General features: G+C 50.1%; 1 protein-coding gene across 1 annotated transcript in view; it reads left to right on the top strand.

The window, feature by feature from the left end:
• Positions 1–11,565, top strand: part of NAPEPLD (N-acyl phosphatidylethanolamine phospholipase D) — a 155,583-nt gene extending 144,018 nt beyond the window's left edge. Inside the window, exons 4-5 of the mRNA XM_086967340.1 lie at positions 6,504–6,618; positions 9,487–11,565. Of these exons, the coding sequence (XP_086823466.1) occupies positions 6,504–6,618; positions 9,487–9,711 (340 nt within the window). The 3' untranslated portion in view covers positions 9,712–11,565. The remainder of the gene's footprint in view (positions 1–6,503; positions 6,619–9,486) is intronic.
• Positions 11,566–26,282: the final 14,717 nt, after the last annotated feature.

Genomic DNA, 26,282 nt, shown 5'->3' on the forward strand with positions numbered 1-26,282 from the left:
GGTTCTCCATCAATGTGCCGAAGTCACACCTGTGTCCCTCTCGGAAGCTCCTCTTCATCGGAGCGGTTCTAGACTCTGCGCAGTTTCGGGTTTATCCTCCTGAGCAGCGGGTTCGGGATATTCAGGCTCTGATTCCGATCTTTCAGCCGTTATCCTGAGTCTCGGTCATGTTGACACTGCGGCTTCTGGGGCTGATGGCCTCCTGCATCCTTCTGGTGCATCACGCCAGGTGGCGGATGCGGGCTCTGCAGTGGGACCTGAAGTTTCAGTGGGCCCAGCATCAGGGCAACTTGTCAGACCATGTCTTGATCTCGGAGGGCACTGCAAGACAGTTGCAGTGGTGGCTCACAGACCGCGATTGGGTCAGCGGCAGATCCCTCTCCTTTCCCCAACCGGAGCCCGTAGTTGTGACGGACGCGTCCCTCCAGGGCTGGAGGGCCACATGGGAGAGGCGGAGATCAGAGGCCTCTGGTCTCCGGCGGAGTCCAGGCTCCACATCAACCTTTTGGAGCTGCGGGTGATCCGCTTGCACTGAAGGCATTCCTCCCCTCTGTCCGGGGGAGTGTAGTGCAGTTGTTCACGGACAACACCACCGCCATGTGGTACTGCAACAAACAGGGAGGGGTGGGGTCGTGGACCCTATGCCAAGAGGCTCTGCGCCTCTGGCAATGGCTGGAACATCAGGGCGTGACCCTGGTGGTTCAACACCTGGCAGGTTCTCTGAATGCCAGGGCAGACTGACTCAGCCGCCGGTGCATGATGGATCACGAATGGCGTCTGAACTTGGACGTGGCGCAAGGCCTCTTTTAGCAGTGGGGAGAGCCTTGGTTAGATCTATTCGCCACCGAAGAGAACGCGCAATGTCATCAGTTCTGCGTGTTGGAATTTCCAAGGCGGCACTCGCTCGGAGACGCTTTTCGTCGCGAGTGGGGTTGCGGTCTGTTGTACGCCTTTCCACCTATACCACTTCTGCCCAGAGTGCTGAAGAAGATAAAGCGCGACCGGGCACAAGTCATCCTTGTGGCTCCGGACTGGGCACAAAGGTACTGGTATCCCGAGCTACTCAGTATGTCAGTCGATCCCCCGGTTCGTCTGCCTCTTCAGGAGGACCTTCTGTCGCAGCAGCAGGGGACGGTCCTCCACCTGAACCTGTCCAGTCTCCACCTCCATGCTTGGAGATTGAGCGGCGACAGTTGAGGCCATTTGACTTGCCTCCTGAAGTCTGTAACAACATTCTGGCAGACAGGCGTCCCTCCACAAAGTCGGTATACGCCTGCAGGTGGAACAGATTTGTGGCATGGTGCACGGCAAAGGCTGTGGATCCCCTCAATGCCCCTCTTTCTGATGTTCTTCTCTTTCTTCTTTCTCTTGCCCAGCAGGGCTCTGCTCTGGGCACTATCAAGGGCTACCTTTCTGCTCTTTCAGCCTTCTTGAGGCTGCCTGATCAACCTTCTTTGTTCAAGTCCCCTATTGTTAACCGATTCTTGAAAGGCATCACGCATACGTTCCCTCCTGTGCCCTTTGTGATGCCTCAGTGGGACTTGAACTCGGTTCTTACTTTTCTGATGTGCGCTCCCTTTGAGCCACTTCACAACTGTCCTCTTCGCCTTCTCACTTTGAAGACTGCCTTCCTGGTAGCCATCATCTCTGCCAGGAGAGTGCGTGAGCTCCAGGCTCTATCCTGTAAACCTCCTTTCCTTTCGGTCCATCCAGACAAGGTTGTGTTGCGGACAAGGCCCTCTTTCCTGCCCAAAGTAGTCACAGCCTTCCACATTGGGCAGTCCATCACCTTACCCACCTTCTTTCCGCCTCCGCATCCCTCGAGAGAGGAAGAGAGGCTCCACCGTCTGGACCCAAAACGTGCGCTCTCGTTTTATCTTGATCGCACACGCCAGTTCCGGGTGGATGACCAACTCTTTGTTTGTTACGTGGGCGCTAAGAAGGGGAAAGCGGTGCACAAGCGGACTATCTCGCGGTGGATCATCTTGTGTATTCAGGCGTGTTACTCCTTGGCCAAGAAGGAACCCCCTGTTGGGCTGAGGGCTCATTCCACTCGGGACACAGCGACTAAAACTGCCTTGGGCCGAGGAATGCCCTTGCAGGACATTTGCCAGGCAGCTACGTGGGCCTCGCTGCACACATTTGCAAGACACTATTGCCTGGACAGCCAAGTCCGGAGGGATGGCTTCTTTGGCCGTTCCGTCCTCCAGGACTTTCTGGTGTGATTATTGGTTCGCAGACCCATCACCGGGGATGGTATTGCTGGGGTATCTATTCTAAGGTAAGGAATCTATCACTAACTTGTCGCTTTCAGATGCACAAGTTACTACCTAGATATCTGTAAGAGACATTAGTTAGTGATAGATTCCTTACCGACTCACCCATCCTCCCCGTTCTGCGAACCGATATCTAGGGTTAAGGTCATCCCCTTTCAGGGCCCTAGTTTCAAGGCACTAGTGTTGGTTTTTAGCATAGCTCTGCGTTTCTGGCACGGAAAAGCTGTGTCTAAGAACTGACGTCAGCACGCGGAGGCGGCGTCTAAGTACTCCGACGACGTCATCACGGCGCCCACGTCGCCGACGACTGACTCGAAGCCGCAGACGACGCCTACCGACTCGCAAGGGTACTGCTACGCAAAAATTTCCAGATCCAGTCTGACGCCTGGGGATATTCTAAGGTAAGTAATCTATCACTAACTAATGTCTCTTACAGATATATTGTTACACAAGTAGTAACTTGTGCGTTCGTGCTCTTTAGGGCATTGCATATGTCGACTGGATGGGGATCTAACACGCTGCATGATAGTTATTGGTTGGAAAGCGAGAGAGGTAGTTTTCTAGGTATACTTGTGGACGAACATGCTGTCCTTTTTAGTTCTGTGAACTCGTACAGAATGGCAGGTGTTAAACCAGTGTAAGAAGTGTATGCATAGCTTTTAGTCGCCACAATATCCATACCAATATAATAAAGAGAGAGCCAAAACCTATGAGGCGGGTAATCTCAGGAACCACAGCACCAATCACAACACCCAATACAGCGTTGGAAAGGGCAGTTGCAGTAGAAGGACATAGGCTATGCAGACGCCCACCATATACATTTAAAAGGTAAAAGAACCGTGCCAGCAAAGTAGTCCCTTGTGGGCGTGTCTGCGTTGTGCTGTGGGCGTGACAAACGCTGGGGGCATGTGGTACGTTCCGCCCTTCATGCCATGTCTCATATTGTGTGCTAATCCCAACCTGCTCCCTTTAAATACCCCTGCACCCCATAATCATAACCCACCCTTACACCTTAAATACCCCAACACCCTTAAACACTAACCCATCTTAACCCTATAAATATACCCTGTACCCCAAAACCCAAACCTATCCCTAAACCCTAAAAATACCCCAAAACCCAAACCTACCCCTGAACCCTAAAAATACCCCTGTACCCCAAAACCCAAACCTAGCCCTGAACCCTAAAAATACCACTGTACCCCAAAACCCAAACCTACCCCTGAACCCTAAAATACCCCTGTACCCCAAAACCCAAGCCTAGTCCTGAACCCTTTAAATACCCCTGTACCCCAAAACCCAAACCTACCCCTGAACCCTAAAAATAACCCTATACCCCAAAACCCAAACCTAACCCTAAAAATACCCCTGTACCCCAAAACTCATACCTATCTCTAAACCCTAAAACTACCCCTGTTCCCGATAACCCAAAACTATATCTGAACCCTTAAAATACCCAAACACCCCAATACATATATCTCAGTACCCCAAAACATATACCCCTATACCCATACTTACCTTATCCAAACATAGAAAAACATGCTTTTACCATTCATGCATTTACAACGAATTTCGTTGTAAATGTATGCGTGGTAAAAGCATATAAAATGTAATGCAATGCGTTATAATGGCATTGCGGAGTCCTGGTACTTTCGTAATGAAAGTATGCGGAGTGATGGTATGCGGAAAGAAAGTTGCGGAATAATGAGTGTTTACCCTCCCCCGGAAAGTACATCGGTGGCACGGCGGCCCACATCTCCAGCAACATACTCATATTTTTTCACCACCTATTTGAAAAATGCACAGGTCTATCTCATTGATGGCCAGCACCGACATACACTTTTAGACACACCTCCCGCTACAAGTTCTAGAATTGCGAACTTTAGAGCTGGGGAGCTACTTTCGAATCTCGGCATCAACTCAACAATCTGTGATTCCAGGCAAATCGCTTTGTCTCCCCGTGCCTACCACAAATTAATGTGTTCTTCTGTAATGTAAATTGTGCTCATGCCATGTTGTCGAGTTCGCGCTATATAATATTGCAAGGAAAAATAAAGGAGGGAAACTCGAGTTCACACACTGCTAAACGCGCACTCTTAAGTGCATCAGCAGTGAACTGTGAATCGGAGCGTTTCACAGGCCTGTCACAGATAAGAAATGCTATCAAAATGAAATCCTACCAAACAATATGCTATTGGCCGGCAGCAATTCATACCCGGACAACGTCGGGACGGGCTGCTAGTTGCATTAATTATACCTATTACATTGGATTCTAACAAAGTTAATGAAGAACAATTTAAGTGAACAAAAAGTGTAGGAGATTCCTTTCCGTATTATTTTTTTCTCCTCCTGTGCACTACTGCTTTCTTTCTGTGCAGGCTTTTAGAAACCAACAGGTCTGTGCTGTTTGTCTGGTGGGCCTAATTTTACAAACTTGATGGACTATGTAGAGTGGAATGAGGGGGGGATTTCCTTCCTGCAGTCTTCTTCCTCCTAGTTTACACATAAGCTAAAAAGTCTTCATACACTTCATCGTTCCTGGCTGTCATGACATTTTTGGTCTGACCTGGAAGTATCAGCTTTGTCGTCATGCACCAGCCATGTCAACCTTCCAACCCTATTAAGTTCTGCCTGTGCTCCTTGGATTTTGTTTTGCTTGGCTCCTGGTAATCTTTAGTTAATCAGGGGGAGAGGCAGGATTAAAAGAGGTGGTAGTCCGTCTCCCAGTATGGCCTGGTTGGATTTTGATGTTGGACCCAGCAGTGTGTGGGCAGTATCACTCAGTAAGACCCGCTGTCAACACTGGCCTTTAGAGGGAATTGCAGAAAACGGGCTTTAAGGAGGGCTGTTGAGATCGACTGGAGTCATGTCTCAGTGAGGCCGCCTCATTGCCTGAGGTTTGTATGACATTACAACACTAGTAAAAAACATTGCAAGCTTTTAAAATGCATTTGTTCCCCCGCATTTGTAAGGCACGCATATGCCTTTACCTTGCATGCCATTACCACACATTTCTAAGGTAAGTTTAAGATATGTATATATTTATTTATCCTTTTAAGGTGATAAAGGCCTATAAGTGCTAAACAAATGTGGGGTAGCAAATGTGTGGTAAAGGCACTGCGATGTACAAATCGCATTTGCAAAGACTGTTTCCCATTGCCTGACCACCTCCTTTAAAGTAGAGCACTCTTCCAGCTATGCAAGAATATATGATGGATCCAGCTTCTTCTGTCATCTGGTGCATATCTCGAGAGAATACACACCAATATTTCTTGCCTACGAGGTCTTTCTTGCACACCATTACTTCAAAACGTGCAAATTAGTCTAAGATCTGGCCCAGTTCCTTCAGCTTTTTTTGTTTTGTTTGTTACTGATACTTTGATGTTGCTTTATGCTGAAGACAGTTTAATTCAACTGTGCAATTCATAATAATTTTGATCAAACTATGTACCTTGGAAACAATACTATTTCGCTGGTTGTGTTTGATGAACATCTAGATTTGAAAGCTATGTTTCAATCCGACGAGTCTTGGCCTATATTTAAAAACAATCTAAAATTATTATTACTCAGCTTGGAGTCTGGAGTGGCAAGTCCTGTGTATTTTACAGGAAAATATTGCATTATTTGGCAATTAAAATTTGAACATTTCCCGAGAGAAATTGAACGTGTGACCATGTATTGAAAATAAATTAATATAAAACATACTTTTGGTCTTTCAATAAATGCACCCCAGAAGGCCTCAAAATGGCTGCTTGGATATCAAATCAAAACATTTTTTACTCCTAGGGTGGCACTTGAGCTCATGTCATGCTGTACTGTCACATGTTTTGAGATTTATAAAAAAATATTTTTAAAATGTGAGAATTTAGAAAATAATTTTCCTTCTTAATAAATATGCAATAATATAAATAAATAACTTACTTAATAATCAAAGTAGATTAATGTTTATGTGAATCCGAAGAGGTAGTTCTATATCTTAATCCCTTTTATTGTTGCAGCATAGTTTTTATTTTTATTGGTATGGCTTTTAGAAAAATCTGTGGCTTGGAGGGGCACTGGCAAGCGCCATAGCAAAGATATGTTGCCCTCACCTTGGCAGGTGTCGGTAATCCACAAATGAAAACAGCTTTTGAAAATGATTACAAGAAAACATATCTGGTATTAGGTGTGGTACTGTTGAATCTGGACAATAACGTAAATGTGTTAAATTATTGTGTACCTCTGTTTTAGATGGTTCATGAAATACCAACATGTGGACCCAGAAGAAGCTGTAAGGATTCATATTGATGTTCAGGCAAAGAAATCTGTTGCTATCCACTGGGGAACATTTGCTTTAGCAAATGAGGTATGTAAAGCACCCTTTACCATTTTATACTGTGTCTTTTAATATACAGCATCTCAACACAGAAACCTTACTTGCAAAAGCATTTTTAACATTGAGGGTTGGGGATATTTATCTATGTAATCATAAATGTATTTGAGAGTACTCTGCAACCACCACCGATGTCAAAGATAATTTGAATATTTGTCAAAATCAGTTTGTCAGTAGAGAATATTGAGTAATTGGTTAAATTCTGTTGTACTTTTACTTTTCTTTCAAACACGTTCCCCTGCTACTTCCTCAGAGTACCAATTTCTCCTTTAAAATTCCCTAATCTTTTAAATTTTGCCTTTTTATGGTGGCAGGGCTGAATTCTAAGGAATGCGTTCAGCACAGGGCCGGACTGGCCGTTGCGGGCACCGGGTAATCCCCCAGTGCGCCGCAAGTGTGGGGGCGGTTTTGGGCTCCGGGGGGCCGTTTTTGTTACAGGGCCGTTTTTGTTACAGGGCCGTTTATGCAGCCTAGCTGCAAAGTCGTCCCTGTAACAAAATCGGCCGAAAACCAACGAAGACCCCACAATGAGGAACTAACAACCCTTCACCACACAGGGGTCGAAACGTAGACTTCTACATACCTTCAAACCCATAGGAATAGAAGAAAGTGAATACGACCTATGTGTAATCATTCTAGGAGAATTGAGGACCTTTTTAAGGCCGTAAAGGTTTTATTGTACATAATTGTAATTGTGCCGGTCACAACACCTTTACCCTGTCCCTCACCTATCCAATCACTCCCATTCTTCCCCCTCTAACCTTCCCTCTATCACACTGGGAGCACTGTAATTAGTACACGCAATTGACGTATATACAAGTGAATACATGAAGTAATGTAAATGTTTTGAATTGAAAAGCATTTAATGAATGTACACGTAAATGAAGTATATTCGAGTGAATACATGAAGTAACATTAATGTTTTGAAATGAAAAGCATCTAATGAATGCTTCACTTAGTAGAACTATCCATGTTCCTGGCAAACAAACCATGAACTATTGCTGTGGTGTAATACGTGTTAAAATTTAAGAATATTGATACAACCTTGACCCTTTCTCGAACGTAATGTTATGATGACCCAGGTCGGTTAGTTTTATTTGGGTTAACCGCGTTAAAACTCAACTCAACACAACAGAAAACCGTTTCCCGGCAAAGAGCTCGGTCGCACCCACCAACCTCCCCCCCTTGGGGGGCCAGCCGAGCACTTTACCGGGCTGGTTTTGGTTCCCAGTCTGGCCCTAGTTCAGCAGTCACCCATGCGCTATGTAGGGCTCAGTTAAATAGATAGGAGGGTGTGTGTGTGTTTGCTTGAAAATGGAATGGGGGAACAGTTTCGGCTAGGAGCTGCCAAATTACCTCTTTACACGTTGATGTAGGATTCATGGCAGAACTTGATGTAGTGCATTGAGTGGCGGTGAGGTGGCTCTATACGGAGTACGTTTTTGTGCTAGTGATGGAAGCGTCCAGTGTCCCTTCCATTAATGTTGTGGAAATAGAATTAAAAATATCTAAAGAGATGCAAATTCTCCCACCAGATTCGCAGACACATAGTGAGCCCCAACGAATGACTGAAATCACAGGTACCAGCTGACGAGCAGGAAAGGCCATGGTGATGAAAATGTCAGATCTGCAGAGGTCTAATAAGCATATTGAGGGAATAATGTGCAACCTGAATTCCCATAAAGGAAAGACTGAATTAGGAGTGGGCCAGCTGGAGCAGCAAGTCGGCACAGCTGAGTCAAGTCTAAAGATGATATGCTCAGCCTCTGAGACGTTAGCGCATGGATATGTGTTTGATCACCTTCATAGCTCGTCTGCAATCAAGTGTAGAGTACCTGGAAAATTCATTTAGCGTCTTGAATCAGTCCTGTATGCTTTATATCTCTCAAATGTGACAATGTGCAAGTGTATTGATAATGAGTGTTGAGGGGCAATCCATTGGAATTGGTAGTTCTGACCGAAGTATTGCTGTTGCCCATGAGGAATCCAGTGGGTATGCTCTTAGCGAAACTCGCTTGTCTGTGTAACTGGGTTTTAAAAAACCCAGCCTCGAGTACGGTTAAGAAACATGGTCATGAATTGGGATTTGCTTTCTCATTTTATTTAATTGACATGTCTAGGCGTGGCTCTGTATTTGTTAAAGAATGCAAACCAACTATTTAATATTTCTTCCCTGTTCAAGGGTCATGCCGGGGTAAGCCACTCCTGCAGAAGCCTGGATTGGACAGTGATATACTGGCTAACACTAGTCCTATCTTTAGCTATGCTATGCCCGCCTGCCATCTACCCCTCATCTTGGTGATGTTTCACTAAATTGGGAATATAAAGCTGCCAGATTTTATGCTGTAATTCTTGATTCATAGACTTCTTCACGTTACAAACATGCCCGATCCCTGACATAGCTACAAACTGCTGTAGTCTTCATCTTATTGCTGCACAATTATCATGAGGTATGCCAGAAAAGAGGCGTTCCGCTCAACGTACTAGTTACACAGAGCCCATTGGCCTGTGGTACATCGATATCCACTCCTCTTCATGTTCCACCGAATGTATTGTGTGAAGTTCCTGATTGCATTCCAGAACAGTGAGATTAGATAACTGTACGTCGATGAGCTCTTCCAAAAAGACATTTAATTATTTCCTTTTCTTGCATCTCTCTCCTAATTCGGTATGCCTGAGTTTTAACAACATTCTCAGGGGAAGATGTTTAAGAGCACTAGGGCCAACAAATCGTTTGACAAATAAGAAATACTTGAGATGTACATGATTGTATGCAAAGTGTTTCTAGTGTACTCCTGTTTAGAGAATAGTTTATTTTCTAATAAAAATTTTCTTTTTCAGCATTACTTGGATCCTCCAGTGAAATTGGATGAAGCCCTTGTGCGATATGGATTAAAATCTGAAGACTTCTTTGTCTTGAAGCATGGCGAATCCAAAGACTTACATTTTGATGAGGACTGCTTTGAGAATAATGCCACCACATTTATGGCTAGTCCAATGGATTTAGACAAAATGGTTTGTGAGGACCAGGAAGTAGAAAAGAAAAAGTGCATTTCAAATAATTAAGTTAAAAAATGGCTATGTATTTTTGGAAATTTTTAACAGAAAACTAATGTATAGATTTGTTTCCTGAAGATGTAAAATACCTTGTATACTAATGATGAGAATATTTGTTATACAAAGCAGTGGTCTTCCAACCAATCTCTATTGTAAGAGCATATTCATCGTAAAGTAAAATGTGGATGTTAATACGTTTTAGTCTGCTTGTACAGTACATGAATGATTTTAAAGATTTGAACTGAAGATATCCCAAAGATATGTGCCTTTAAAGAAATGTAATACTTGAGATTGTCCTAAGAATGTAGGATATAGTTAACTACTTGGAAAAAATTGATTAAGGTTTTTTTCTGAGATAATAAGTTAGGTTTATTGTGTGTGTAAGCATTGAAGGCTGTCCATGAAAGCACACTAGTGGTTAGCAGTTAATCAAGTTCTGGCCATTTATGTGACTAGTAAGGACAGCTTTATCATTTCTGTTGCTGCATGTGATGCTCTAGCCAAACGGATTACCCATGCATGGGTATGCCTTTATGACGACTGATGAATGCACAGCAATTCCTGCTTACATTTTACTTTTTTTTTATTCTGACTCGCGTTGCACTGGTTATGTATACGTTTTAAACTGGAAACATTGAAAACGTTTTTCAAATTTCCTAGTACTTGGTGCCCCCTGTGATTTGTGTGTATTTTCACGATAAAGACTGGGAGGGCTTTTATGTTATCAGTATTTTTATAGCACACTAATCGCCTGTGATGGATCCAGGTGCAGGTGTGTGAAGTCCGCCTTGGGGGCTTACACGAAAAGCCAGGTCTTCAGCTTCTTGTAAAAGTCAAGAAGAAAGGAAGCGGCTCCAGTGGACTGAGGGAGGATGTTCCAGGCTTTAGGAGTCCTATATACGAGATGGCGGGCCCCCTCTCTGCTTTTCTTTTTTGTATGTGTGGGGTGTGTTCTAGTGAGAGACTGGCAGAGCGTAGGTGTATGGAAGGTTGATGGAAGTGAATGCAGCTGTTCTGGAAGGCAGGGCCATAGTTGTGGATAGCTGTGTGGGTGAGGAGTTTAAAATGTGCGCGCTTGTGTATCGAGAGCGAGTGGAGTTCCCTAAGGTGTGATGAGGGCTTGGCACAGGAGGTTGAGGACTAGCCTGGCTCCTGCGTTTTGGACAGCTTGCTGTCTTTTTCTGAGCGGATTGGCTGTCCCTTTGTACAGGGTGTTTCCGTAGTCTAGTCTACTGGTGATGAGCCCCACTTTTCAGCAGTACTTTTGAGGATTTTTTTTTTTATGCTTGAATTTATGTATGTGGCTGAAGAAAATTCAAGTAACATCTAATTCCTTTGCTAACCAGTCTCTAGCTTTTTTTTTTTTGCGGCGGTGATTAAATTGACACCTACAGATTACTGTATGAAACCTGTCCATATTTTACTTTGTAGGGTCGACCCATCCTTCTAAGTTTGAAAGAGGATTATAAATCAGCACCGTGCCAAGTGACCTTTGAGTTTGTAGTATGGAGATATACTTGGTTGACACGATCATATCAATTATAGTATTTAATGTTTCTTGAAAGAAAACAGAAAAGCTACAGTGAACAGCTCTCCAATTCATCTTATGTTTTTATTTATGCTCCTGTTTCTAGTAAATATTGTGCATTTTCATGTTTGGACAAAAAAGTAAAATTATTATGTCTTGCAAAGGAAATGTAATGGAGTGCGATAACATTTTTCAATCTCTTATTAGCGATTGGCTTTTTACTACAGCATAGAAGCTATGCTAAACATCCGTTGTTAATTATTCTGAAAACAGAATGACCACTGTATTACATGTCTGATGAATGTAACAGCATTGATTAAACTTTAACTAAGGCTTCTGGGACGTTTTCTTTAAAATCCATTTCAACTCACTAGGCATGTACATTTGGAACTTGTAATACAAGTGAGGTTTTCTGACCCATATGTGCTTTTTAGTTATAGCTAAATGTTTGCGTTGGCTCGCTGATTTATTCTAATCGATCCATTTTGGATTTTGGCACATTTGACCGTCTTTCCATATGGTTGCTGTTAGACGGACCGGGAGGGTCGGCCGAGGTTACGGGGAGAGGTCTCCAGGGAGAGCCGTCTCCAACGACTGTACAGATAAGTAACTTCCCCCCCACAGACGGACACCACACAAGGTTGAAGGTTAACGAGACTTTATATGCAATTCTTAGGTTACGATGATGAATACAAGGAGGTCTGGACTCAGGGGTCCCCTCGGTTCTAGACTCTGGTTTAGGAAAGGGGTAGCGGGACAGTCTTAGTTACCAATGAGTACAAAATAGCTCTCAATCCTCGAGCTCGGCGTTCTAGATGATCGGGCCGTGGAGGAGCCAAGCAGGTCCCGAGATGGATGAAGGAAGGACGACGGTCCGCGGCGGAGCCTGCAGGTCCCGGTAGAAGATGACGGTTACAACGGTCCGCGGCCACGCCAGCAGATCCCGACGACGATGAAGGATGAAGGTTACGACGGCTGTGGCAGCGCCAACAGGCAGGACGATGGTGCACAGGACAGAGCTATGGCAGCGCCAGTAGTCCGTCCAGGATGAGTTCCTCTTTACGTCTCTCGACTCCAAGATACAACTGCCTTCCTGCTCTGGGGCTGCCCCAGTTATAGGGCTGGTGTTCTTTGATGTCCGGACCCTCGCACTTGGAGGTCGGGAGGTCCGGGATGAGGGAGTCCAGACACCCAGCAGGGGAGTGGAGCCAGCGCCCGGGGAGGCGATGGGCGAGCGGCACTTGGCGGGGGAGAGCCATCGACACCTCTTTCTCCCATTGACTTGCCAAGTAGCCCGCTCACCTCCTGGGTGGATGGTGGTGCCGGGATGTCTGAGGCCTGGCCAGGCCCAGGGTTGAGGTCGATCGGGGGCCGGGCGGCCTCGTGGTGGAGTGTCCAAGATGGCGCCCAGGATGGCGCGCAGGTCGGCAGTGGATCGGGCCCACGAGGTCGACATGTTCAAGGGTAGGGGTCCCGGAGGGGACGGAGGACGTGTAATGGTGGTGTGTGGTACCTGTGTGACCGGGCTCGGGCCTGGTTGGGCCGGGGGAGAGCGGCCCTTCATGTGGCCTGTCCAACATGCGTCCCCCCCAGCTGAAGGCGGGGAGAGTTACCCATCCTCTTGGGGACTCTCCTCGTCGAGGCGGAAAAACCGGGACAGGCCATCCGCGTTGGCGTGATCTGGCCCAGGCCGGTGTTCGACTGTGAAGTCCATACCTTGCAAGGAGATGGACCAGCGTAGCAACTTTGGGTTCTCCCCCCGCATATGCATCAGCCATTGCAGGGGTCGGTGGTCGGTCTGCACCCGAAAGTGGGTGCCGAAGAGGTAGGGCCGGAGCTTCTTGAGGGCCCATACCACAGCGAAGGCTTCCCTCTCTATGGTGCTCCAGCGTTGCTCCCGTGGTAGGAGTCTCCGGCTGATGAAGGCCACCGGTTGATCAAGGCCTTCGGTGTTCACTTGAGACAGGACTGCCCCAATGCCCTGGTCGGAGGCGTCCGTCTGGACGACGAACTCCCGGCTGTAGTCTGGGGCCTGGAGCACAGGGGCGGAACACATGGCGGCCTTTAATTGTTCAAATGCAGTCTGACACTCTGGGGTCCAGGTGACTTTCTTGGGCTGGTTCTTTGACGTGAGTTCTGTGAGGGGCCCCACTATGGTACCATAGTCTTTTACGAACCTTCGGTAGTAGCCCGTGAGGCCCAGGAAGGCTCGTACCTCGGTTTGGGTGATGGGGGGCTGCCAGGCCTGGATGGCGGCAATTTTCAGCTGTAGCGGGGCCACTAGGCCGCTTCCCACCTGGTGTCCGAGGTAGGTTACAGACCCTTGCCCAATTTGACACTTGCTGGCCTTGATCGTGAGGCCAGCTCGCTGAAGGGCTTGCAGCACTGCTCGGAGGTGGTGGAGGTGCTCGGTCCAATGGTGGCTGTATACAGCGATGTCGTCTAGGTAGGCGGCGCTGAATCCTTCGAGCCCCGCCAGGACTTGATTGACGAGCCGTTGGAATGTTGCTGGGGCATTCTTCATGCCGAAGGGCATGACCGTGAAATGGTAATGGCCATCGGGGGTGGAGAAGGCAGAACGTTCTTGCGCCCGGGGTGTGAGGCCGATCTGCCAATAGCCTGCTGTCAAGTCGAAGATGCTGAGGTAGCGGGCAGCTCCCATTCGGTCGACTAGTTCATCTGCCCGGGGGATGGGGTGCGCGTCTGTTCTGGTGACCGCATTCAAGCCCCGGTAGTCGACGCAGAACCGGAGTTCGGGTGTGGTGCCGGGGGCAGCTGCTTTGGGGACCAGTACGACAGGGCTGGCCCAGGGACTGTCTGAGGGCTCGATGACCCCGATCGTGAGCATCTTGGCTATTTCTTCCTGGATGCAGGCCCGTACCTGGTCTGGCACGCGGTAGGCCCGGTGGCGGATAGGGGGGCTGTCCCCGGTATCCACATCGTGCACACACCAGGAAGTGACACCCGGGGTGAGGGAGAACAGGCTGGCGAACTGTGATAGGAGGGCTTGACACTCCCGGCGTTGTTCTCTGGTGAGGGCCTCTGAGAGCCGGACCCCATCCACGGAGCCGTCTTGCTCTTGAGTCCGGAGGAGGTCAGGGAGGGGCTCGGAGTCTTCTTCAACCCCAGTGTCTGTGGCCATCAGGAGGCTGAGCTCTGTTCGCACAAAGTGGGGTTTTAGTCTGTTAGCGTGGAGGACCCGGAGAGGGTTCCGGGAGGATTCCATGTCGATGAGATAAGTGGCAGGACCCTTGCGCTCTATTACTTTGAAGGGCCCCGTCCATTTGTCTTGCAGGGCGCATGGCTCAGTGGGGGACATCACCCATACCTGTTGGCCAGGTTCGAATTCAATGGATGAGGCATTCTGGTCATACCATTTTTTCATGTCCTCTTGACTGGCCTCTAGGTTGGCCTTCGCTAGTTCTCTGAACCGCCGGGTCTGGTTGCGGAGGGTGAGGAGGTACCGGAAGACATCTGGAGGGTTCTTTAGCGGAGGCATCTCCCAGCCTTCTTTGACGAGACTGAGCGGCCCTCGCACTGGGTGTCCATATAGCAGTTCAAATGGGCTGAAGCCCAGGGATTTCTGGGGGACTTCTCGATATGCGAAGAGGAGGCACGGCAGCAGCACATCCCACTGGCGACGGAGGGGCTCTTCCAACCCCCCGATCATTCCCTTTAGCGTGCGGTTGAACCGCTCAACGAGTCCGTTCCCTTGAGGGTGATAGGGGGTTGTGAATCTGTAGGTGACCCCGCACTGTTGCCAGAGGGACTTCATGTATTTGGAAATAAAGTTCGTGCCTCTGTCGCTGACGACTTCTCGGGGGAAGCCCACACGGGAGAAGATCCCCATCAGGGCCCGGCCGACCACCGGGGCTGTCACAGTTCGCAGAGGAACAGCCTCAGGGTAGCGGGTGGCGTGGTCCACTAGCACCAGGATGAATCGATGTCCTTGTTTTGTGCGTGGGTCCAAGGGCCCCACAATGTCTATTCCGACTCTCTCAAACGGGGTAGTGACCACGGGAAAAGGTTGCAGGGGAGCCTTTAGTTTGCGGCCGCTCTTCCCACTGGCTTGGCACGTGGGGCAAGATCGGCAATGCTGGTGCACATCGTTTCTCATTTTGGGCCAGAAGAAGTGGGTCACTAGGCGACTGTAGGTTTTATCTTGTCCCAGATGTCCTGCCAGGGGGACATCGTGGGCCAGGTTTAACAGGAAGTCTCTGAAACGGAGGGGTACCACTAGTACTCGGTTGCTCCCCAGCTCGGCGATTCTTTGCTCGCTGTACAGCAGATCATTGTCCCAGTAGACCCAATGAGTTCCGGGGGTATCCCCTGCGCTTTGGGCGAGCGCTTGCTGGCGGAGTCCCTCGAGGGAGGGACAGGTCTTCTGTTCTTTGCGAAATTGTTCTTGCGTGGGTCCCCCTTCTTGAGGCCACTGGTCGAGGTCAGCGAGGTCGGTAGGTTGAGCTGGTTCGGCGGGAATGTTACGGTCGGTGTTTTCGGCTGGGGCGACCGGAGGCGGTGGCGCCGGCCATTCGGGTTCTTCTGGCTGGTGGTTGGCACGGGCGGCCATGGAACGGGTGGTGACGCACGCCCAGTCTGGGACGCCCAACATCCCCAGGTGTTCCTTTCGCTCCACGGCGGCCCACGGAGAGCTTTCCAGGTCATTGCCCAGGAGGCAGTCTACGGGGGCATCGTCTCGGACCGTCACTTTCAACATGCCGGAGACCCCCCCCCATTCGAAGGGGACGCAGGCCATCCGACACAGGCTCTCCGAGTTATCGGCTGATCGTACAGGGCAGAGAATGTTCGGTAGATACTGTTCTGGGGCCACCAGGTGACAGCGGACGGCTGTTACACTGGCCCCGGTGTCACGAAGGGCTTCGGCCTGGTGTCCATTGATGCTCACCCATTGGCTGTACTTCTGGGTGTTAGCGGGTAGGGGGACCCGCGGGACCATGTCTTTCCCCCCTAAGCAGGCTAGAGTCATGGCGGCTGGCTCCCACTCTTGATGCTCTTGTTCGTACTCTTCCTGTTCCTCGGAGATCTGTTCTTCCCCTAGGGCTGCAGCGGCCACTTGGCGGGGTCTTGGGCTCTGGTACTGCGGGCAGTTTGGGTCGTTCGCATAGTGGCCGACTCGTTGACATCGGTGACACGTGACATTGGCTCTGTACCCCGGTCGCGCTGGGGTGCTGCCCCGGTTGGCCGGGGGGGTGGTGTTGGTAGCGGGGGCGACCGGGGCGTTGTCTCTTCCTCGCCCTTGGCCCCCTCCTCCTCCTCTGGGTCGGTGCTGACCATTGTTGTTCCGGTTCTGTTCGTAGGACCCATTCCGGCCCACTCTGGTGATCTCCCACCGGTCAGCTTCGGCTGCGAGCTGCCGGGGATCCGTTAACTTGCTGTCGAGGAGATGTTGGCGGAGTTCAATGAAGCAATTGTTCGACAGATGCTCCCATACCATCAGGTTAAATAGTTGCTCGTAGGTCGTGACGTTGCTTCCTCGGATCCAGCCCTCGAAGGCTCGGCTAAAGTATGTTACATAGTCCACCCAAGTTGTACCCGGGATGCGGGTGCAGTCTCGGAACCTCTGACGGTACATCTCGGGTGTGAGACCATAGCGGGTGAGGAGGGCCGCTTTCATATGGTCGTAGGAGGTCATCTGGTGGTCCGGGAGCTGTAGTAGGGTGTCGCGGCCCTCATTGAGGAATCTTCCCCAGAGACCGGCTCCCCAGTCGCTTCTATCGATCCGGTGTGCAGTCATAGCGATTTCATAGGCTTTAAACCATTGCTGGATGTCGTCCTCTCTGAAGTATTCTCGGACAACATCCTTGGGGATGTGTACCTTTTTGTCTGTGGCCCCTGAGGTGGGGGGTCGCTCGGGTACCCCTGCTTCTTTATTCTGCTTGCGTAGGTTGATCTCGGCTAGGTTTCGTTCGTGTTCGTACGCTAGTTTTTTTTCCTCGAGCTCCCTTTGTCTCTGTTTCTCCTCTCTTTCTTCTCGGAGACGCAGGTGCTCTAAGTTGATTTTTTGTTCGGCCAACTTAAGTTCAACGTCCATTTTAAGTCGGGCCATTTCTAGTTCGTGTAGTCGGGTCCTTTCTCTTTCCTGGATCTCGCCTTGCGAGAGACCCGTTCTTTGCCCTTCCGGGGCCGTGGTCGTTTTTTCTACGGTGCTTTGATCAGGGGTTCCGGCAGCCCCGGTTTCTGCCCAAGATTCTAGGGCATGCTTAAAATCGTCCTTGGTACTCAGTCCGGTGGTAGCGATACCCAGTTCGATGCAGAATTGTTTAAGTTCACGATGGTTGTACTCCTCCAATTTCTCCATTTGGAATTTCTCGGTTGATCCGCTCTCTTTCGTGGTCATTGTGACTTCGTCGTGGGGTGAGCTACTCTCTGTACGTTTATGCGGTGATTCGGATCGCGCCGCTGGCCACCAATGTTAGACGGACCGGGAGGGTCGGCCGAGGTTACGGGGAGAGGTCTCCAGGGAGAGCCGTCTCCAACGACTGTACAGATAAGTAACTTCCCCCCCACAGACGGACACCACACAAGGTTGAAGGTTAACGAGACTTTATATGCAATTCTTAGGTTACGATGATGAATACAAGGAGGTCTGGACTCAGGGGTCCCCTCGGTTCTAGACTCTGGTTTAGGAAAGGGGTAGCGGGACAGTCTTAGTTACCAATGAGTACAAAATAGCTCTCAATCCTCGAGCTCGGCGTTCTAGATGATCGGGCCGTGGAGGAGCCAAGCAGGTCCCGAGATGGATGAAGGAAGGACGACGGTCCGCGGCGGAGCCTGCAGGTCCCGGTAGAAGATGACGGTTACAACGGTCCGCGGCCACGCCAGCAGATCCCGACGACGATGAAGGATGAAGGTTACGACGGCTGTGGCAGCGCCAACAGGCAGGACGATGGTGCACAGGACAGAGCTATGGCAGCGCCAGTAGTCCGTCCAGGATGAGTTCCTCTTTACGTCTCTCGACTCCAAGATACAACTGCCTTCCTGCTCTGGGGCTGCCCCAGTTATAGGGCTGGTGTTCTTTGATGTCCGGACCCTCGCACTTGGAGGTCGGGAGGTCCGGGATGAGGGAGTCCAGACACCCAGCAGGGGAGTGGAGCCAGCGCCCGGGGAGGCGATGGGCGAGCGGCACTTGGCGGGGGAGAGCCATCGACACCTCTTTCTCCCATTGACTTGCCAAGTAGCCCGCTCACCTCCTGGGTGGATGGTGGTGCCGGGATGTCTGAGGCCTGGCCAGGCCCAGGGTTGAGGTCGATCGGGGGCCGGGCGGCCTCGTGGTGGAGTGTCCAAGATGGCGCCCAGGATGGCGCGCAGGTCGGCAGTGGATCGGGCCCACGAGGTCGACATGTTCAAGGGTAGGGGTCCCGGAGGGGACGGAGGACGTGTAATGGTGGTGTGTGGTACCTGTGTGACCGGGCTCGGGCCTGGTTGGGCCGGGGGAGAGCGGCCCTTCATGTGGCCTGTCCAACAGTTGCCATATTCAATTGACTATTAAGACCTGTGTGTGTAGCTTACAGTTCGTAAACGGTTGGAACATTCACATGACCATTACCATGTGAACACACTTTTAGATATAAAAAGATGCATTAAAAAGAAATACATAAAAAGTTTCAATATTATGAAAGGTTGCCTTCACTATCTATCCTTCAGGTACAGTGCTTGCTCTCTCTGCCGTACTGGCTGGAAGCCTTCCTGCCCGGAGATAAGAAACTGATTTTAAGAAAGCTACTGAGCTGTAAAATTTAAAAGGATGTCACTCATGCATCAGGGCTGTGCCCATTCTAAGTTTTCTGCCATTTTGAAAATTTAGAGCAGTGTGTGTGTTCTGGAGGGAAAGCATGGTGGATTAAGACGCATACATCACTCTCAAGGTAAGTAAATTGCACTCCCTCCTTCTCAACTGGTTGGGACAGAAGTCCTAGCTCAAACATCTGATGGATGTGAGCGTTTATGCAGTGCCTGGAATTCAGCATAAAAATGTCACAGAAGACGACAGAAAAAAATCGTGTAAGGTCGTTCTTCTTCCTCACAGATTTAATTTCCAACAAGCATTGGAAATGCAATAGGTCTCGGATTTATATGAGTTAGAGCTAATGGCATTGTAAATGGCAATGTCTTTTATCCATGTGTTATAGAGTGTATGCATGTGGTGTGTAATGCAATTATGTGGTTTGGATTGGAATTGTTCACCCTGCACACTCACGCACTGTTCACCCTGCACACTCACGCACTGTTCACCCTGCACACTCACGCACTGTTCACCCTGCACACTCACGCACTGTTCACCCTGCACGCTCATGCACTGCTCACCCTGCACGCTCACACACTGTTCGCCCTGCACTGTTCACACACTGTTCGCCCTGCACTGTTCACACACTGCTCACCCTGCATGCTCACACACTGCTCACCCTACACGCTCACACGCTGCTCACCCTACACACTCGGCTCACCCTGCACGCTCACACACTGCTCACCCTGCACGCTCACACACTGCTCACCCTGCACGCTCACACACTGCTCACCCTGCACGCTCACACACTGCTCACCCTGCACGCTCACACACTGTTCACCCTGCACGCTCACACACTGCTCACCCTGCACGCTCACACACTGCTCACCCTGCACGCTCACACACTGCTCACCCTGCACGCTCACACACTGCTCACCCTGCGTAATGCGAAAAGACCTAGCTCTGCCCTTTGGCCTGTGTTGTAATCGTACAGTAGGTTGTGAGTAGCTGCGCTTGATTAGATGCCCCTCCTTGCTGCTCCCTTCACAGAGGGCCTGCTGGCTCAATGAAGCTCCCACGTGTTCAGCTGTTCTTTGTTTTAGCTCCTGTGTGTCAGTGCACCGTGTAAGCGCACAAGCATACCCTGCTCTCTCTGGAACAGGCACTCTATACTCTGCACACTCACTCTATACTCTGCACACTCACTCTGCACTCTGCACACTCACACTGCACACTCACTCTGCACACTCACTATGCACTCTGCACACGCACTCTGCACACACACTCTGCACTCTGCACACTCACCCTGCACTCTCACTCTGCACTCTCACTCTGCACACTCACTCTGCACACTCACTCTGCACTCTGCACACTCACTCTGCACACTCACTCTGCACTCTGCACACTCACTCTGCACACTCACTCTGCACTCTGCACACTCACTCTGCACACTCACTCTGCACTCTGCACACTCACTCTGCACTCTGCACACTCACTCTGCACTCTGCACACTCACTCTGCACACTCACTCTGCACTCTGCACACTCACTCTGCACACTCACTCTGCACACTCACTCTGCACTCTGCACACTCACTCTGCACACTCACTCTGCACACTCACTCTGCACACTCTGCACTCACTAGCCTGCACACTCACTAGCCTGCACACTCACTCTGCACACTCACTCTGCACACTCACTCTGCACACTCTGCACGCACTAGCCTGCACACTCACTACTCTGCACTCTCACTACTCTGCACTCTCACTACTCTGCACTCACTACTCTGCACTCACTACTCTGCACTCACTACTCTGCACTCACTACTCTGCACTCACTACTCTGCACTCACTACTCTGCACTCACTACTCTGCACTCACTACTCTGCACTCACTACTCTGCACTCTGCACTCACTAGTCACACTCTGCACTCACTAGTCACACTCTGCACTCACTACTCACACTCTGCACTCACTACTCACACTCTGCACTCACTACTCTGCACTCACTACTTACACCTCACCACTCTGCACTCACCACTCTCACTCTGCACTCACTACTCACACTCTGCACTCACACTCACTACTCACACTCTGCACTCACTACTCACACTCAGCACTCACTACTCACACTCTGCACACTCACCACTCTGCACACTCACCACTCTGCACACTCACCACTCTGCACACTCACCACTCTGCACACTCACCACTCTGCACTCACCACTCTGCACTCACTACTCTGCACTCACTACTCTGTACTCACTACTCTGTACTCACTACTCTGCACTCACTACTCTGCACTCACTACTCTGCACTCACTACTCTGCACTCACTACTCTGCACTCACTACTCTGCACTCACTACTCTGCACTCACTACTCTGCACTCACTACTCTGCACTCACTACTCTGCACTCTGTTTTCACTACTCTGTACTCACCACTCTGCACTCACTAGCCTGCACACTCACTACTCTGCACTCACTACTCTGCACTCACTACTCTGCACTCACTACTCTGCACTCACTACTCTGCACTCACTACTCTGCACTCACTACTCTGCACTCACTACTCTGCACTCTGCACTCACTACTCACACTCTGCACACTCACCACTCTGCACACTCACCACTCTGCACTCACCACTCTGCACTCACCACTCTGCACTCACTACTCTGCACTCACTACTCTGCACTCACTACTCTGCACTCACTACTCTGCACTCACTACTCTGCAATCACTACTCTGCACTCACTACTCTGCACTCACTACTCTGCACTCACTACTCTGCACTCACTACTCTGCACTCACTACTCTGCACTCACTACTTTGCACTCACTACTTTGCACTCACTACTTTGCACTCACTACTCTGCACTCACTACTCTGCACTCACTACTCTGCACTCTGTTTTCACTACTCTGTACTCACCACTCTGCACTCACTAGCCTGCACACTCACTACTCTGCACTCACTACTCTGCACTCACTACTCTGCACTCACTACTCTGCACTCACTACTCTGCACTCACTACTCTGCACTCTGTTTTCACTACTCTGTACTCACCACTCTGCACTCACTAGCCTGCACACTCACTAGCCTGCACAGCACTACTCTGCACTCACTACTCTGCACTCACTACTTTGCACTCACTACTTTGCACTCACTACTTTGCACTCACTACTTTGCACTCACTACTCTGCACTCACTACTCTGCACTCTGTTTTCACTACTCTGTACTCACCACTCTGCACTCACTAGCCTGCACACTCACTAGCCTGCACACTCACTAGCCTGCACTCTCACTAGCCTGCACACTCACTAGCCTGCACACTCACTAGCCTGCACACTCACTAGCCTGCACACTCACTAGCCTGCACACTCACTAGCCTGCACACTCACTAGCCTGCACACTCACTAGCCTGCACACTCACTAGCCTGCACACTCACTAGCCTGCACACTCACTAGCCTGCACACACACTAGCCTGCACACTCACTAGCCTGCACACTCACTACTCTGCACTCACTACTCTGCACTCTGCACTCACTACTCTGCACTCTGCACTCACTACTCTGCACTCTGCACTCACTACTCTGCACTCTGCACTCACTACTCTGCACTCTGCACTCACTACTCTGCACTCTGCACTCACTACTCTGCACTCACTACTCACACTCTGCACTCACTACTCACACTCTGCACTCACACTCTGCACTCACTACTCACACTCTGCACTCACTACTCTGTACTCACTACTCTGCACTCACCACTCTGCACTCACCACTCTACACTCACCACTCTGCACTCACCACTCTGCACTCACCACTCTGCACTCACCACTCTGCACTCACCACTCTGCACTCACCAGCCTGCACACTCACTAGCCTGCACACTCACTAGCCTGCACACTCACTAGCCTGCACACTCACTACTCTGCACTCTCACTAGCCTGCACACTCACTAGCCTGCACACTCACTAGCCTGCACACTCACTAGCCTGCACACTCACTAGCCTGCACACTCACTAGCCTGCACACTCACTAGCCTGCACACTCACTAGCCTGCACACTCACTAGCCTGCACACTCACTAGCCTGCACACTCACTAGCCTGCACACTCACTAGCCTGCACACTCACTAGCCTGCACACTCACTAGCCTGCACACACACTAGCCTGCACACTCACTAGCCTGCACACTCACTACTCTGCACTCACTACTCTGCACTTTGCACTCACTACTCTGCACTCTGCACTCACTACTCTGCACTCTGCACTCACTACTCTGCACTCTGCACTCACTACTCTGCACTCTGCACTCACTACTCTGCACTCTGCACTCACTACTCTGCACTCTGCACTCACTACTCTGCACTCTGCACTCACTACTCTGCACTCACTACTCTGCACTCTGCACTCACTACTCTGCACTCACTACTCTGCACTCACTACTCTGCACTCACTACTCTGCACTCACTACTCTGCACTCACTACTCTGCACTCACTACTCTGCACTCACTACTCTGCACTCACTACTCTGCACTCTGCACTCACTACTCGCACTCTGCACTCACTACTCACACTCTGCACTCACTACTCACACTCTGCACTCACTACTCACACTCTGCACTCACTACTCACACTCTGCACTCACTACTCACACTCTGCACTCACTACTCACACTCTGCACTCACTACTCACACTCTGCACTCACTACTCACACTCTGCACACTCACCACTCTGCACTCACCACTCTGCACTCACCACTCTGCACTCACCACTCTGCACTCACCACTCTGCACTCACCACTCTGCACTCACCACTCTGTAATCACTACTCTGCAATCACTACTCTGCAATCACTACTCTGCAATCACTACTCTGCAATCACTACTCTGCACTCACTACTCTGCACTCACTACTCTGCACTCACTACTCTGCACTCACTACTCTGCACTCACTACTCTGCACTCACTACTCTGCACTCACTACTCTGCACTCACTACTCTGCACTCACTACTCTGCACTCACTACTCTGCACTCACTACTCTGCACTCACTACTCTGCACTCACTACTCTGCACTCACTACTCTGCACTCACTACTCTGCACTCACTACTCTGCACTCACTACTCTGCACTCACTACTCTGCACTCACTACTCTGCACTCTGTTTTCACAACTCTGTACTCACCACTCTGCACTCACTAGCCTGCACACTCACTAGCCTGCACACTCACTAGCCTGCACACTCACTAGCCTGCACACTCACTAGCCTGCACACTCACTAGCCTGCACACTCACTAGCCTGCACACTCACTAGCCTGCACACTCACTACTCTGCACTCACTACTCTGCACTCACTACTCTGCACTCACTACTCTGCACTCACTACTCTGCACTCACTACTCTGCACTCACTACTCTGCACTCACTACTCTGCACTCACTACTCTGCACTCACTACTCTGCACTCACTACTCTGCACTCACTACTCTGCACTCACTACTCTGCACTCACTACTCTGCACTCACTACTCTGCACTCACTACTCTGCACTCACTACTCTGCACTCACTACTCTGCACTCACTACTCTGCACTCACTACTCTGCACTCTGCACTCACTACTCTGCACTCACTACTCTGCACTCACTACTCACACTCACTACTCACACTCTGCACTCACTACTCACACTCTGCACTCACTACTCACACTCTGCACTCACTACTCACACTCTGCACTCACTACTCACACTCTGCACTCACTACTCTGTACTCGCTACTCTGTACTCACTACTCTGTACTCACTACTCTGTACTCACTACTCTGTACTCACTACTCTGCACTCACTACTCTGCACTCACCACTCTGCACTCACCACTCTGCACTCACCACTCTGCACTCACCACTCTGCACTCACCACTCTGCACTCACCACTCTGCACACTCACTAGCCTGCACACTCACTAGCCTGCACACTCACTAGCCTGCACTCTCACTAGCCTGCACACTCACTAGCCTGCACACTCACTAGCCTGCACACTCACTAGCCTGCACACTCACTAGCCTGCACACTCACTAGCCTGCACACTCACTAGCCTGCACACTCACTAGCCTGCACACTCACTAGCCTGCACACTCACTAGCCTGCACACTCACTAGCCTGCACACACACTAGCCTGCACACTCACTAGCCTGCACACTCACTAGCCTGCACACTCACTACTCTGCACTCACTACTCTGCACTCACTACTCTGCACTCACTACTCTGCACTCTGCACTCACTACTCTGCACTCTGCACTCACTACTCTGCACTCACTACTCTGCACTCTGCACTCACTACTCTGCACTCTGCACTCACTACTCTGCACTCTGCACTCACTACTCTGCACTCTGCACTCACTACTCTGCACTCTGCACTCACTACTCTGCACTCTGCACTCACTACTCTGCACTCTGCACTCACTACTCTGCACTCTGCACTCACTACTCTGCACTCACTACTCTGCACTCTGCACTCACTACTCTGCACTCACACCCTGCACTCACACCCTGCACTCACACCCTGCACTCACACCCTGCACTCACACCCTGCACTCACTACTCTGCACTCACACCCTGCACTCACTACTCACACTCTGCACTCACTACTCACACTCTGCACTCACTACTCACACTCTGCACTCACTACTCACACTCTGCACTCACTACTCACACTCTGCACTCACTACTCACACTCTGCACTCACTACTCACACTCTGCACTCACTACTCACACTCTGCACTCACTACTCACACTCTGCACTCACTACTCACACTCTGCACTCACTACTCTACACTCTGCACTCACTACTCACACTCTGCACTCACTACTCTACACTCTGCACTCACTACTCACACTCTGCACTCACACTCTGCACTCACTACTCACACTCTGCACTCACTACTCACACTCTGCACTCACTACTCACACTCTGCACTCACTACTCACACTCTGCACTCACTACTCACCACTCTGCACACTCACCACTCTGCACTCACTACTCTGCACTCACTACTCTGCACTCACTACTCTGCACTCACTACTCTGCACTCACTACTCTGCACTCACTACTCTGCACTCACTACTCTGCACTCACTACTCTGCACTCACTACTCTGCACTCACTACTCTGCACTCACTACTCTGCACTCACTACTCTGCACTCTGTTTTCACTACTCTGCACTCACCACTCTGCACTCACCACTCTGTTTTCACTACTCCGCACTCACCACTCTGCACTCACCACTCTGCACTCACCACTCTGCACTCACCACT

Source organism: Lissotriton vulgaris, chromosome 1_1 (genome assembly GCF_964263255.1).
Source record: "Lissotriton vulgaris chromosome 1_1, aLisVul1.2, whole genome shotgun sequence".
Taxonomy (NCBI): domain Eukaryota; kingdom Metazoa; phylum Chordata; class Amphibia; order Caudata; family Salamandridae; genus Lissotriton; species Lissotriton vulgaris.